The following is a 16,462-nucleotide window of genomic DNA, read 5'->3' as shown; positions in this document are numbered from 1 at the left end:
GAAGGCTTCGGTGGATTGGAAAATAGGAGGAACGGATTCCTTGAGCACACGTTGAGTATAACTCGTGCTCTCAATGAAATCACCAATTTGTGGGAATGATTTTTCCCACGAGAATATTCGATTGCAAATATTCCCCTTCCTTCTTCGCCGCCTCTTTCTCCCTGCAAAATAGAACAAATAAGAGGACCACACTCGGGAGGTGTTGGCCAAAGGCCCTTCGATGCCTAAATTAGTTCAAGAGTTTGTAAGAAAAACACTAGCTAACTAAGGTATGGAGATGTGTTTAAGGTGAAAACCGGCTGGCCGGAGCCTTATGTAAAAGAGAGAGAGAGAGAGAGAGAGAGAGAGAGAGAGAGAGAGAGAGAGAGGAGGTGGCTAGGGTTTGAGAGGAATTTTCTGCAGAGTTTCAAAAGGAATTTTAGACTTACCTCAACCCTTGTGTGTGGCCATCTTTTTATAGTGGTCTCGGAGGCTAGGGTTTCAAAGAAATAATTCCGTAAATGGAAAGGAATTATTCCTCCTCGATTTGGAATTGATTTGATTAATTAGGAATTTGATTTATTAGGGTAAATCAAATCCCTAATTGTGGTAGGTATCAAATCAATTCCTAATTTAATTAGGTAATTCCTCATTTAATTGGGAATTGTGGTAGGAATCAAATCAATTCTCAACCTAATTAGGTAACATTCCATTTAATTAGGTAATCCCCAATTAAATTGAGTAACTCCCAACTAGGTTGAATAATTCTCAATTAGGTCAAATAATCCCCAAATGGAATGAATTATTTGACCTAGGGTTCTGATTTAATTCGGTTCCCACATAAGTGACAACAGGCTTTCAGGTCTCATTAACAGAGATCTTTTTACCTTACCTAAAATGGTTCGACTTAATATTCTAATTAACCACCACCATGTTAGAAGTTGTTAGATTTCTTGGACCAGAAATACAGCTTTCTGTGCTTGATGCCTTAAGAAATCAGTTGCGCAAACATTTCCCTCTCAATTTGGTCACTTTTCCACACTTGACAATGATCAACTTGTCATACAACCAGTTCTATGGTCGTATTCCAGATGAATATGGAGCAAGAATTGGAGCACCATGGAAAGCCTTGTACTTAGATAACAATGTTCTGCAAGGAAGGCTTTCACCGGAGTTCATTGCAAACCCGGAAAAAAAAATTAAGAGTAGCTTGTCAAGCAACTGCCTAAGATGTCAGGAAATTCTCCAAATATCCTTCGGTGGGCAAAGGAAAGTTTCAGAGTGTGTCAGACAGAATGACAACAGTGGATAAGAGATTTAAGTGATCAAATGGTTTGCTTGTGTGCTAAGAAATATTCAACGACTTCTTTAATTCATTTCTAGTCTAGAGAAAAGGTTTAACTGCTAGTAAAATTAGATAAGAATAGTGGTTTTACATGGAAAACGAGTAGAATGCTCTCTCTCTCTCTCTCTCTCTCTCTCTCTCTCTCTCTCTCTCTCTCTCTCAAGTCAAGCATTTTTCCCTTTTAGTCAAATTACTGTTCTGAAATAAATAAATAAAATTCACACGTGTTCAATCTAGCAGAAAAATCCAAAGAAAATTGTATACAATATTTGAGAAACTGCTACAAATAAGGAATTGGTTCTGACTCATACAATGAAAGCAATGCTACTTTCAGCAATGCAACTTGCTAAAACAATCCAAGCAATCCCTGGATGAACAACCACCTTAGAGCTTCGGGGCTAAAGCGGTGGCCAATAAACAAAAAAAAAGGATTGAAGAAATCATGAGTGCTAAGAGATATAAGAGTTTCTAAAGACTTGAAATGCCAAGAACATAAATAAGCACAAAAAAACCAATCCCTTGAAAAAAAATCTCAAATGGAACCATGATCCAGTTTAGGATGCTAAGGACCGGCCAATCCACATTCAAACGAATACAGTGGTAATAAAATCTTGTGGCCTTTGAGAAAAGAGCGAATAGCTACTTGCTCCAGATTGATGTCCAAGTTAATACTACTCCTAGAATACTCCTTCCAAACCTAAATTCATCTACACTGTACTTATAAAGAACCAAAAAAGAAAGAAAAGGAAAAGAAACTATAATGCATCAACGTTCCTGAATTCTCTCTAACGAAACAACGGTATGGCTTGTTAAAAGATATACCTCTCCAACTTAAGAGTTTAAGTCACAACCTGAATCTACAAAAAAGAGTGTTATTTGGAACACCATCTTGTATGACATTTTGAAAAACACTTTTCTTGCTTTTGATCAGCCTTGAGAAACTAAAAGGTACTGTGTTTACTTTTGAACCTAACTTATGTAGGAGTTGAGTTGCAAACCAAGCTCTAGGAAAGCTTTAATAGAGAATTATTTTCCGCTGCTTATTTTAGCGAGATCTTAACTTAATTAGGAGATTTATTTCCTAGTTTATTAGGACTATGTTTCTTTCCTTTTGTACATATATTGTGTAATTAGGATTTTATCTTTTTTCCTAGTTTGACCCTATTAGGGTTACATCCTTGTATTATAAATACCTCCGTTTGGAGAATGAAATACAACATGAAAATATTCTACCTATATTGTTTGACTTGACATCAGAGCCAACTTTTCTGGTGACCTGTGTGTTATGCCCACCTGTATTCTAACCCCATATTTTTTTTCTACATGTGCCGTGTGTGTCCTCTTGGGTTTGTGTGTTGTGTTGTAGTGTTCAAGCCTCTACTGTGTTCGTGTCATTCCTGTCTTCGTGCATCTGTCGTATTTGTGCCTTTGCTATGTTCAGCTGTGTACTTTGTCGTGTTTGTGCCTCTACTGTCTTTGTGCATCTGCCGTATTTGTGCCTCTGTTGTGTTCCATTGTATACTCTGCCGTGATTTGTTGAGTTTCTGCTGCAATTATGGGTGATAACTCCATTGTCGATGCTGTTGCTGCTTTTTCTGCAAAATTGTTTGTTTCTAACTCTATTCCATGTACTGGCTTCAATACTTGGATAATTGACACTAGTACTTCTGATCATATGACTTATGATGCTAAATTTTTTAATGAGTTGTCTAGTAACACCCGTGACCCATACATAACTAGTGCTAATGGCTTACCCTCTCCAATTACTGGTGAGGGCACAATCTCTCTCACTCCTACTATGCCCTTGTCTCGTGCGTTATTAGTTCCTAATATCCATTGTAACTTGTTATCTGTTGGTCGATTACTTGATACACTTAATGCTTCTGCTACTTTCTATCCTACACATTGTACTTTTCAGGATCTCAAGACTCACGAGACGATTGGGCATGGTAAACGAATAGGGGGGTTATATTATTTGACATTGCCTTCTACCCCAGTTCCTGATCGTTTCGTTAATACTGTTCAAAGTTGCAGTATCAAAGATGGCATCATCGCTTGGGACGCCCATCATTTGGCTACCTTAAGCGTTTGTTTTCATCTTTATTCCGCTCTTGTGATGAGTTTAGTTTTAAGTGTGAGACATGTATTTTGGCCAAATGCCAATGCACGGTGTTTCCTTTGAGTGACAGTATAGCTGCAAAGCCTTTTGATTTAGTGCATTCTGATGTGTGGGGTCTGGCTCACGTTACTTCTAATGGATTTCGTTGGTTCGTCACATTTATTGATGATTATACCTGACTCACTTGGGTTTTCTTGCTGAAAAAAAAAAACATGATTTTGCTTCCATCCTTCCAGTGTTTTGTACTATGGTGTTTACTCAGTTTCATGCTCGGGTCAAAGTATTCCAGACTGACAACAGAGACAAATATGTGAATAATACTTTGGCGTCTTTCTTCCGTGCTCAATGTATTATTCACCAAACGACAACCTATTTTACTCCTCAACAAAATGATGTATTTGAAAGAAAGAACCGACAATTGTTTAAAGTTTCCCTCTCACTCATATTGGATATATCTGTCCCCCATCATCTTTGGGGCCAGCTGTTCTGTTTGCTGCCTATTTGATTAATCGTACTCCTAGCCGGGTTCTTGATTTCAAGACTCTGCATGATGTGTTTGGTAACTATGTTTCCCCTGTCTTCGTCTCCAAGTTGCCCCCTAAAGTTTTTGGGTATGTTGCCTATGTTCATGTCTACTCTCATCAATGGAGTAAGCTTGATCCTTGTGCTCTGCGATGTGTCTTTATTGGTTACTCTTATACTTAGAAGGATTATAAGTGCTATCATCCACCTACCCAAAAGGTTCATGAAAACACACCTTAAAAAAGGTAATTTTTGTGTCTTTTAATGGCGTAATTGTATATACACAGTGAATGAAATTGTTTTATATATATTATGGCGTGGGATTGAGTATGTCGTAATTTATAATTCTTTTTTTTTTGTTGCCGAAAACCCCCGATATATTTGCAATCCGCTAAAAACATAAGATTTTTTTTTTATTTCCCTCGTTTTATTTTTCATTCAGACGTGAACGTTCTCTTCACTTCTCTCTCCATCTCTGTGTCATTAATCAAGAGCTCCAGTTCCTTATTCGCGAGAAGACTATTGCTTATATGTATTTCTAATTTGATTTTGATTGAATTCTATGTGAATGTTTGATTATATTTGATTGAATTTGGTTTCCATTTGCATGTCTTATTTGATTGTATTGAATCTAGATTTTATATGTATTTCTAATTTGATTTTGATTGAATTCAATCGAAATCAGCCTAGGTTAGGGTTTGTTGAGTTTTATAAAGTATAGAATTGGACTTCAACGTAGGATTAGTTATGTGTATATGATTAGTATGATTAGAGCTCTGAAGTATTATGGCACTCGTAGGTACTGTGGGAACTCTGGTTTTGGGAGGATTTGAATTTTCTTTTCTTCACCCTTTCTATCTCCATTATAATTTATAGCCACAACGTGCAGACTAAAACTAAACCAGAGAAGGTAGTTGATAAGATATAACGAGCTCCAATTCTTAGATTCTCCCTCTCTCACACTTTCTGGATTCTTTCTCGCAGTTAATCAAGTGCTCCAGTTCCCTGTTTGCTAGAAGACTATTACTTGACCAAAGTTAGCATTAGTTGCTTGCCTCTCTCACAATGTAACAGTAATGTCATTAATACATTCCAATCCCGTGCACTTCACAATGAAAAAATTGACGATCACTAGGTAACAAAGAGCAATGAAACTAACTGAATAGAAGAGTATCCAAGCTTCCGTTTGGCATGAACTCGTAAATTAGTAACTTCTCATCATCCTATACAGAGCAGCCCATGATCCTAACGAGATTTTTATGTTGGAGTTCGGAGATCAATAGCATCTCATTCTTGAACTCTTCTATTCCTTGCCCTGAGCTACTAGACTTTTTACTGCTATTTCATTCCCTTCTTGCAGCTTACCCTACATTGCATAATTGCATTCATGTTTGTATCTTCTCGTAGTAGTTGTAGGCATGTAGCTGTAGTAATACTTGAATTCCCAATGGTATCATTCAATTGTAGGCATGTTGTCTGATATATTCTTGAAGAGTGTCACTTGAATTCCAAATGGTGTCATTCAATTCCATGAACTCTCTCTCTCTCTCTCTCTCTCTCTCTCTCTCTCTCTCTCTATTTATGCAGACCAAAAGTTAGCATTAGTTGCTTGTCTTAGCATTTCTTTCTTTTATGTTTCTTCTCTTGCTTTTTGCTTGAGTGAAATATACTTAAGTAGTAATGACTGATAAAAGCCAAAGTCATTGTCAATAGCAATGACTGGTTTTTTTGGTCCTTGAGTAGGTTTAAGCAGGTTAAATTAACAAGTTGTTCACTAGCAATGGATAAAGAACGGGCATACTTCCCAAGATTATATTCTAAACTCTATTTTACTTAGATGTTAAGATGTCTTTGTGATCGTCCAAATAAAATTACTAGTTTTCATTTGTAGAAATTCACTAGTGTATCAAAATGGGCACAGAGTTTTGTCAATTCAATTCATGCTAAGGAGGAGAATCCAGAAAAAATAATATGCCCTTGCAAAGATTGTCTAAACATGCGCTACCAAACTAATTGGGTTTGGCATGGAGAAATGTCAAATTCATCTGTTCAATATGAAGATGTAGAAACTCCTGATATGTATAGAATGTATAGAGATGCTTATTTCCAAGATGATGGTGTTGTGGAACCAACACATGAAAGAGAATGATGCTCTTGAAGCCTCTTCGACCAACCATAAAGCTAAATCTACCAACCTTCTATCCAAATCAGTTAACCTTGAGGCCTTTTCTACTCACCATTATGGTAATTCTGTCAATTTTCAAGGGAAAAAGTGCAAACTACTACATTGGACAGGAAGTGGAGAAGTTGTTGCACTTGTTAAAATTTCATCCACAAACCCTCAAGATAATGTGCACTTTGTGCCACTTGGACTAGATTGTTGGAAAGTTTGGGTCCTTGAGGAACTTGTAGGAGGCCAACCCTTATTTTGGCCAATATGTGAATTTTTTCTTATTGAAGATGTAATTCTCAGTACAACTGCATGGCCAATCAAGTTCATCTCCTTCGACTAGCTCTTGATTGGGGTAACCATTATGTTAATTTGTAAAAACAAAATTATGTTGAGCAATTGAAGATACGTGCCCTGTTTTGATTGAATAAAGACTTTGCTGAATAAACATAAATGCTCATTCCTGAAAAGTGTACAAGGATTTTCTTATATGCAAGCTCATCTCAATTTTTTTTAATTCACTTTTGTTCCCTTTTTTATCTTCTTGTTCCCTTTTTTAAATTAATTAATATGTTGGGTGGTAGGTAAAACAAAGTTAACATTTTGTCTTCTAATATTCTTGTTTTGTTTTGATTTTATTCTTTCCTTTAACAAATTTTTTCCTTAATGATGCACATTTCAATCATAACATTCAGGCTTAGTTTTGCCCTTCTATTATGAGGTTTTTCCTTTGGCAAATTACAATGGTTAAGTTGCTAAAATGAGTTTTCAAACAAAATGCAGGTGGCAGATCAAGTGTGAGTTTTATTCTTGTTAGATGATGTCTACTGCCAGTGCTATCATGAGGTTTTTTGCATAGGTTACGTTGTAGGTTTGGGAGCACTATTACGAGTGAATAAGTTGGAGGCTGGGTACAAGTTAATTGTAAATTTGGCAACACAATTATGTGTTTCTTTAATACTTTATAGAGTTTGTATTTGGAATTGATTATGATTGGTATAGTTTTCAATGAAATGGTTCTTTCTTTCAAGTTTGGTTGCAATACTACTTTTCGTTTTGTGAAATTTTGTATCCAGGGAAGTAATAGATGATTTAAGTATATTGTAAATATGAAACAGGAGTAGGCAGGGAATTAATAATTTTTTAAAATAAATTTAAAGTTAAACATGCGTGCTCAAAACATCTTAAATAAGAATTAATTACTCTTTTACGGCATACATTCTATGCCATAATTAGTAATTTAAGAAGGTGCATGGAACACGCCATAATTATTCTTTTAAGGCGCGCAAAGCGTGTCGTAACTACTTCAACTGAATTACACAGGAAACATCGTCTTACGTTTTTATTATGACGTTCAGCGCTTACCCTGTGTAAAAATGAAAATAGAACAACCTTCAATTTCAATGTCTTCCTCACACAATGGTCATTCATTTGAACACAAAACATAAGAATAAAGCTCAACTACCAAAAATTAAGTACAAACCCAAGAAAAACTTCTAACGTCTATGAAGAAGTAGAAATTAGAAGGGTTAATCTAGTCACTTGAAGACATACATTGACATTAGGGAGTTGAAAGAAGTTGAATACACTTTGCATGAGGTAGAGATCGATGCAAAATTTTGGAGGAAGCATTATAAGATGAAAGCATTTTGTTGTTATGACTAAAAGAAATTGTAATTTCTATAAAAGCTTCCAACTTGCCCATCAGGATATTATGTACAATACAACCAAACTAATTCACATGGATCACCAACCTTTCACCCATTAAAAAGGATCATAAGATATAAAAAGAAAAAAAAAAAAAAACACACGAAAAAAAGAAGCCTTTGTAGTAAAGTTGGTTCAATTTCAGTATATTCCCTTTATATCAAGTAGACAAAATTGTAGCAATGGTCCTTGGACTAAGACCAAACTTTACTTTTCGTCCATTATATTACTAAATTGTTACGGTGGTACTTTAATTATGCCTCCACTTTCAGAAATCGTTCTTTCTGTCATCTGAGTTAACTTTTCCGTTAAAAATAAGGGCATATTTGTCTTTTCATATGCTGGATTGAACAAAAACAGCCACATCAGCATCTCATGTGATTTTAATCCAGATTTGTCTTTTTAAATTGAATTTTAAGGTCTATTGGATTTGGGGTTTGTTGGAGGATTTGCTTTTTAAAATACAGATTTATTCTCATGTTTCTTTTATATTTCTTTTCTTTTTCAGACCTCTAGCAAAGCAAAGATATAAACTTTTAGGTACAAAAAAATCTCATTACCAGTACGAAGTTGAAAAAAAAACATAGAGAAATAGAAAGAGAGTGTCATAGATCTGAACCTCCAGAAGAAAAAGGCGTGAAAGGGTCACAATTTTTTCACTATCTTCACAAACTTTTAGAGAGAGTGAGAGAGTTAACCGACCCCTTTTGGAGCTTTATATTTGTAAGGCTTCGAAGAGTCCACATATTGCATTTTATCTTCCAGGGACCATAGCTACAATTTTTTCTATCAAGTATCATTCAATACGGTATTGATCATATGGCTTTATCTAATCAAGGTCACATCACACTTGCCGTTCAACCATGTCTTACTAAATCAGATCGGCTAAGTCAGCAATTTGTTTCCTATTCAACTTTGATCTCCAAATTAGATACTAGTTATCTTGATAAAGTGTAGGGGTGGGTACAATGTTTAGTCAACTGGACCAAACTGCTCAATTCAATCACAAGATAGTTGGGGATTGAGTTAGAGTAACAATGAGGGAGTCTTGGGTCCAAGAAATTATAAATCGTTATGTATGATTGGATTATGGGTTGGGACAAAAACTTAGGAGTAGGCACAATTTCGAGTCAACTTGACTAAACCACCCAATCCAAACACACGAGGATTTGGTTGATTTGGGTTGGCCTTATAATAATCAGGTCTTGGATTTAAGAAATCATAAATCGTTATTGTCACATCCCCAGATCGGCTCCGCCATAGCACGAAATTGTCCGCTTTGGGCCCCCTCATGTCCTCACAGTTTTGTTTCTGGGAACTCACGAGCAACTTCCTAATGGGTCACCCATCTTGGGATTGCTCTATCCCAACTCGCTTAACTTTAGAGTTCCTATGACTCCGAAGCCAGTGAGCTTCCAAAAGATCTCGTGCTAGATGGAGGTGGGTATGTACATATAAGGCACATCACCCCCTCTCCATTGGTCAATGTGAGATGTTACAATCCACCCCTCTTAGGGGCCCGACGTCCTCGTCGGCACACTTGCACCACAAGGCAAAGTGGCTCTAATACCAAATTGTCACATCCAGGGATCGGCTCTACTGTAGAACAATATTTTCCGCTTTGGGCCCCCATCTCTGCCCTCATGATTTTGTTTCTAGGAATTCACGAGCAACTTCCCAGTAGGTCACCCATTCTGGAATTGCTCTAGCTCAAACTCGCTTAACTTTGAAGTTCCTATGACTCCGAAGCCAGTGAGCTTCCAAAAGATCTCGTGCTAGATGGAGATGGGTATGTACATATAAGGCACATCACCCCCTCTCCGTTGGTTGATATGAGATATTACAATCCACCCCCTTTAGAGGCCCGACGTCCTTGTCGGCACACTCGCACCATACAGCAGAGTGGCTCTGATACCAAATTGTCACATCCAGGGGTCGGCTCCACCGTAGCACGATATTTTCCACTTGGGGCCCTCCTCTCTGCCCTCACAGTTTTGTTTCTAGGAACTCACAAGCAACTTCCCAATGGGTCACCCATCTTGGGATTGCTCTATCCCAACTTGCTTAACTTTAGAGTTCCTATGACTCCGAAGCCAGTGAGCTCCCAAAAGATCTCGTGCTAGATGGAGGTGGGCATGTACATATAAGGCACATTACCCCCTCTCCGTTGGTCGATGTGGGATGTTACAATCCACCCCCCTTAGGGGCCCGACGTCCTCATCGGCACACTTGCACCACAAGGCAGAGTGGCTATAATACCAAATTGTCACATCCAGGGATCGGCTCTACTGTAGAACAATATTTTTTGCTTTGGGCCCCCATCTCTGCCCTCACGATTTTGTTTCTAGGAATTCACGAGCAACTTCCCAGTAGGTCACCCATTCTGGAATTGCTCTAGCCCAAACTCGCTTAACTTTGAAGTTCCCATGACTCCGAAGCCAATGAGCTCCCAAAAGGCCTCGTGCTAGATTGAGATGGGCATGTACATATAAGACACATCACCCCCTCTCCGTTGGTTGATATGGGATGTTACAATCCACCCCCCTTAGGGGCCCGACGTCCTCGTCGGCACACTCGCACCACACGGCAGAGTGGCTCTGATACCAAATTGTCACATCCAAGGATCGGCTCCACCATAGCACGATATTTTTTACTTGGGGCCCTCCTCTCTCGTGCTAGATTAAGATGGGCATGTACATATAAGACACATCACCCCCTCTCCGTTGGTTGATATGGGATGTTACAATCCACCCCCCTTAAGGGCCCGACGTCCTCGTCGGCACACCGCACCACACTGCAGAGTGGCTCTGATACCAAATTGTCACATCCAGGGATCGGCTCCACCATAACACGATATTTTTCACTTGGGGCCCTCCTCTCTGCCCTCACAGTTTTGTTTCTTGGAACTCATGAGCAACTTCCCAGTGGGTCACCCATCCTGGAATTGCTCTAGCCCCAACTCGCTTAACTTCGGAGTTTCCATGACTCCGAAGCCAATGAGCTCCCAAAAGGCCTCGTGCTACATGAAGGTGGGCATGTACATATAAGGCACATCACCCCCTCTCTGTTGGTCGATGTAAGATATTACAGCTATGTTGGAATGGGTTACGCGTTGCGATCAAAACGACCTAACACAGTTTGTACCCACCCTTAATAAAGTGTACTTCTCTTTGCACTTGGCCAAATTCCTAAGTCAGAAACATCTCAATTAGAATGCGTCGTCTCTAATGTTTTAATGATATGCTATGACTTGGAACACATTGTATGTATGCATGTTTGTTCCCTTTGATGTATGCAATTAGATAGAGTTATAGCATGTTGAATTAAGGCTTTCTTATTTCAAGTGTGCTTGTTTGTATGAACTGAAACGCACGTGTTAAACTTGAAATCCCTAATTTGGTGGCTCGATAACCATTGAGAGCAAGTTTTCTGTCCATAAATGTTAATTTGTTCTTGATGTTTAATGGTTCATGGAATGTTTATTGGTACATGATCAAGACTCTTAGCTTATAGGTGGTTGTATTGGTTGTGTTGTGGCTTGGTGTGTCGCATTATAGTGTGTGGTTATCATGCAACGTTTTAAATTGTTTGTTACTATAGTTGATAAAATTAACATATTCAATTGCATGATAATTACACACTAGTTGTGTGGCATTTGATCATGTACTTCAGCCCATCGGTGATTTATATGATTGTTGGGGGATGAACCTTGATTGATCTTGTTGCTTATTTAATGTTGTTGGCTTCACACTTTTGAACAATACTACTTTAAATCATAAGGGACATACGCTTAGTCGTAGGCTATATGGAAGCAGATTTGGCTCTTGGGGACCAAAACCCGCACCTATCATTGACAAGAGTAGAAAAGAAGAGAAGAAAGAAATGCTAGCTCAGGAGCATTCCAACAATATGGCTTTGTTGGTCATCAACAAGACCATCTCCTATAGTGTTTATGAGAGCATACATGTCGAAGCTGTTGAGAATGTTTCTATCCTTATGGGAGCAATTACGAACAAGTATAGGAAGTAGATAAGGCTAAAGTGCGAAGGTTAATGACAACATTCACACAAACAAGTATAGGAAATCAGATAAGGTTGATATGCTGAAAGTTGAAAAGGTTGAAGGTCACCATTTATAATCAATTCTTGACATATGTTGTGTTAAGCTCACTGCTTGAGTCCTACAGTTAGTTGCAGGAGGCTTATAATACTTAAAAGGATCATTGGATTGTGGATGAGTTACTACCACAACGTATTCAAAAGGAGGAATGACAAAGAAATGTGGCTAACGGCGGAAAGCCTGCAAAAATGGTGTCAAGAACTCTACACCCAACAAGAATGGAAAAGACAAAATATCTAACAACTTAAATGCTCAAGGAAATGAATTTTAAGTTAAAAGTGTTATTTCAATAAGGAGCCTCGACATGTTAAGAAGGAGTGTCCTGCTTGGAAAAAGTTAAAAGAGGACAACAAAAGTAAAGGTAACATACATAGTTGTCTAGTTTGTTTTGAGTCAAACATAGTAGATATACCATCTAACACATGGTTGTTTTATACTGGATCTTCAATCCATGTCACTCACTCTTTACAAGAACTCGTAAGGAGAAGAACACTAAGAAATGATGAGGTGTCGATGCTTGTAGGGAACATGCAAATAGTAGCAATCGAAGCCATATGAGATGTCAAGATTGTTTGAGCTGGTTTTAGAAGATGTTGCTTATGTATGTACCTTACATGAGAAGGAATTTGATTTCGATTTTTTTGTTAGCTAAATGGATTTTTTTGGTTTATTTCAATAAAGTTGGCTTCGAACTTATTAAGAGTTCCTCTGATATTGGCAATGGTTTGATTTTTTTTATGGGTTGCATGTTTTACTGCTTAGTAATAAGAAAATAACCATACATGTTGACACTATTGGATAAAAACTTTTATCAATATCGATAATATCTCTATATTTTTATCAAAACTTCCACATTTTTAGACGACCAATATTTATGATACCATCGATATTTTAGATCGTGCTCACCATCACCGCACCACCTTTTCTTTTTGGGTCATATGCCAAAAGGCCGCTCTTCTTTTCTCTACTAGTCTGCTGGTAAAACAGCATTTCACATAACAAACACTAGCATTTTCAGGAAGCGGTGTGTTTTCTATCAATGGCGGATCCTCGAGAAGAAAAAGAGAAGCAATTCTTAACTGAAGTCGCCGAGTTAGATGAAGCACTGAGAGTGTTGGATTCTTCTCTGTCTCAAATCAAATGGCGACTCAAATATGCAAGACGTCGACTTGAGACAGGTCTTTCTTTTCTCTCTCTTTGGGTCCAGAGTCTCTGCTATTTTTCTGACTCAATTTCTGTTATGAGTTTTAGCATTTTTTGGTCTGCTTTCCCAAATGAACACTATTTTGGTTTTGGGTTTTTATCAGTTTTGGTGTCTTTCAACTCTCACTACCTCAATTTAGCTTCTGGGTTTTAATACTTTTGTCTGTTTCAATTCTCACAACTTAATTTAGCTTCTGGTTTTAATAATTTATCTCTTTCAAATTGTAGACTTAATTATGCTTCATTGAAACTGTATAAACTTCAGATTAAAATGTTTGTTCGTCTCTTTTCAGTTAGAGATAATTTTCCTTGTGGGTCTTTTGGTTTTCAATTTTATAACTCAACATTTCTGTTGGAATTTAGAAGCGTAGCTTATATTTAGGCCAAATGGTTATACTTGTATAGAGCTCAGTAGGGTATTGAAACGTAGTTTTCTAACGGTCCAGGGTCGGATAGCTCTGGGGCGCGTTTGTTTCATGAAGATTTTTTCCTTTTTGAAATATTTTTATGTTTCTTTCAATTTCATCTGTTTCAGAATGGAGAACTCATGATTGACAGTAATGATATTTGTTATTTCATAAAAAAGAAAAGAATTATTTATTTTTTTTGGTGATAACGAAATGGAAACAAGCAATAAAGACTAGATATAAGCTTAATTTTATTTTCCTTGTTCCATAGAATAAACATGGGAATAAAAGTAGAACTATTCAGTTCATTCCTGTGCTTCTGTGCTATTTTCATATATTATGAAGGCCACATCTTTTTCTTCTCTGTCATGATACCTTTGTTGATTTCACTTTTAAAGTTGAAGAAGTTCTTGAATCTTTATGTTTATTTGTTACTGCAAATTCCTTTAGCTTACTAGGAAAGTATTTATAAATCTTTTAACCTAAGTTATTTCTTATCATTATGTATACTGACTTGTGATTTTGTGGACTTGCAGATATTCTAGCTTTGTGTACAGGAATGAGGCCAGTGATAATGATAGACTATGGTGGAAAGATGCCTGAACTGCAAGAGAGATTTTGCACTCTTTTAAAACTTTGTCAAAAGGTTTCAGTTTTTAATACTTCACTAATTAGTACTGCTGCTGCTGCTGTCATAGTACACACTGAAACTATATCCAAGTTTGCTAACTCTTACTCTGTTAATATTTTTTTGGCAATAGGAAAGGCATTTCCAACTCAACATAAGTTTTTATATATTTTTACTTCTATGACTTCTAAAGTTTTTCTCGTTCACTCATTTGTTTCTCTCAAGTATACTTCAATATTTATTTGATTTTAGGGCATCCTTATGAAACTTTTGTTTACGTGCCTCACTTATTTTAATTGAAGGGATAAGAGGCAAAAGTTTGTGAAACCAAAAATAAAACAGAACAAGATAGTATGAGTGATAGAGTCCATAATCCAACCTTGAAGAATATTGAAGTTAAACAGCAAATAAATCCCTCAAAATACACAAACAATCAAGAAGCTTTTAGCAGATGAACCTTTCTATCAATAATTTAGCTAAAATCAAATATCTATATTGACAATTATGACTCTTTCTCTCGCTCTCTCTGCATAAAGTTGTAAGTGAAACAGTTTGTCCTTTGGTTATGAACGATTGCAATTCATTTTCAATAATATTACACCCATTTAGCTTATTCATACTTCTGTAAACACATACACTACTCTGTGTTAGTGTGTCTTTGGTTGGTTTTCATATCCATGTGTATAATTTCTTATCCCTTTTGGCTCTCTTTTCCCCCCTTATATTTCCGCTAGGATGCAGTCCGAGCTTTAGCTGATATTCTGCATTACCTGGTCTTAAGAAATGGTGCTCACTATCATGTCTTGATATTATTCTGTCCTCTTTTCTTTTTCTTTATTAGGAGTTATTGATTTTCTGAAACTCAAATAACCTTTAAAACTTTTGTACAGGATTTGCCCATTTTTGAGCATCTGAGAGTAATGGTTATAGAAGAAATGATATATTTAGTTCACACTAGAGCGCTTGCTGATCATGTTAGGTCAAGCTTGAACTCAGAACGGCAGCTGCTCTTTGTGGACCTTGAACAGGATCCTCCGAAGGTTGCTTCCTGCTGTATGCTCTTTTTTTCCCCTGAAATCTTTACCTTTAAACTTTTGACTTGCTTATTTTATACGCTTTGGTTAATGCACTTCTTTCATTTCTGCTACAGATGATAACAGAAGCAGAAAAAAGCCCACTGGTGATGCAGCTTATAACAATTCAGAAGTTGTTCTCTTTGTCATTTCCTCTTGGTGAAAGGAAAGATGATGAATCATCATCTCACAGTATAGATAACATGGTTGATGCTAAACCGCCCAGAAATGAACTTATCCCTTCTCAGTCATCTAACTTTATTGATCTTAGTAGCTGCATGCAAAACACTCAGGTCACTCTGCCAACATTAAATGGGTAACGACCTAAGCTCACATATGAATGCAACTTTACTACACCTGGGGTGCAATATTGTGCTGCTTCAGATTTCTATGATGCTGAATATGTTTGTGAAAAAATTCAGCATTACTTGAAAATGTGCATACTGACATGTTAGAAACTGACTCAGAGTTGAAGCTGACTTAATCCAGAAGTAATTGTGACACAATTTCATAACCTTTTAAGGAAGGAATTCTGTCAGAAGTGGCATGTAAACCCCATTCAAATAATACTTAGTTTCCAATATTTAAGATAACTTCTACAATTGCCAAGCTGTTTTTCCATGGCTGCATCACATTGTTTTATAATTACCGATGCGTAATAGTTAAAAAATTTAAATCAAGAGTATCTACCTTTGCCTACATAGTATGAAATTCTATTACCATTTTTCATTTCTCTTCTATCCAGAATGTTTGGATTAGCATTTCAGTCTGATGCACTAAAAATAGCTGTTTAACTGCTTCAGGTGGCTTCTTGGTTATCCAGTTGTGTACATGTTCATCAAGGAGCACGGCGTTAAGGCTGTTCATAATATTTCTAGCAAGTATCTTCACATCTATAAAATATCAGTATGCAGGTTAGTTTTTCGGATTCTTGTTTTATGAGATGTTGAATAATTACCATAGGATTTGAATCATGAAATGTACTGTCTTACTGATAGGTGCTGGTTTAGCTGGATTCATGCCATTGGCCCAATTGGCAAGAGAAGAGTGGTCCACGTGGCAGCCTTCTCACCTTTCAATTGCATTGTTGAATTGTATTGTAAAAGTTCTGAGTCAATAAAGTTACTCGTTTGCTTACTCGATCAAGGTTGAGACCATTGGGTTCTAGCCAATTCCATAACGCTTCCATG

The 16,462-nt window shown here is 37.1% G+C and overlaps 1 protein-coding gene across 2 annotated transcripts in view; it reads left to right on the top strand.

Moving 5' to 3' along the window:
* Positions 12,877–16,462, top strand: part of LOC18790666 — a 7,946-nt gene continuing 4,360 nt past the window's right edge. For both annotated transcript variants that reach the window (XM_020566936.1, XM_020566933.1), the window contains exons 1-5: positions 12,877–13,139; positions 14,108–14,217; positions 15,090–15,239; positions 15,350–15,588; positions 16,076–16,186. In XM_020566936.1, coding sequence (XP_020422525.1) covers positions 13,001–13,139; positions 14,108–14,217; positions 15,090–15,239; positions 15,350–15,588; positions 16,076–16,186 — 749 coding nt within the window. In that variant the 5' untranslated portion in view covers positions 12,877–13,000. The remainder of the gene's footprint in view (positions 13,140–14,107; positions 14,218–15,089; positions 15,240–15,349; positions 15,589–16,075; positions 16,187–16,462) is intronic.

Source organism: Prunus persica, chromosome G1, assembly GCF_000346465.2.
Source record: "Prunus persica cultivar Lovell chromosome G1, Prunus_persica_NCBIv2, whole genome shotgun sequence".
NCBI lineage: Eukaryota > Viridiplantae > Streptophyta > Magnoliopsida > Rosales > Rosaceae > Prunus > Prunus persica.
The sequence above is the reverse complement of the archived record's forward strand: the minus strand, read 5'-3'. Positions and strand labels throughout refer to the sequence as shown.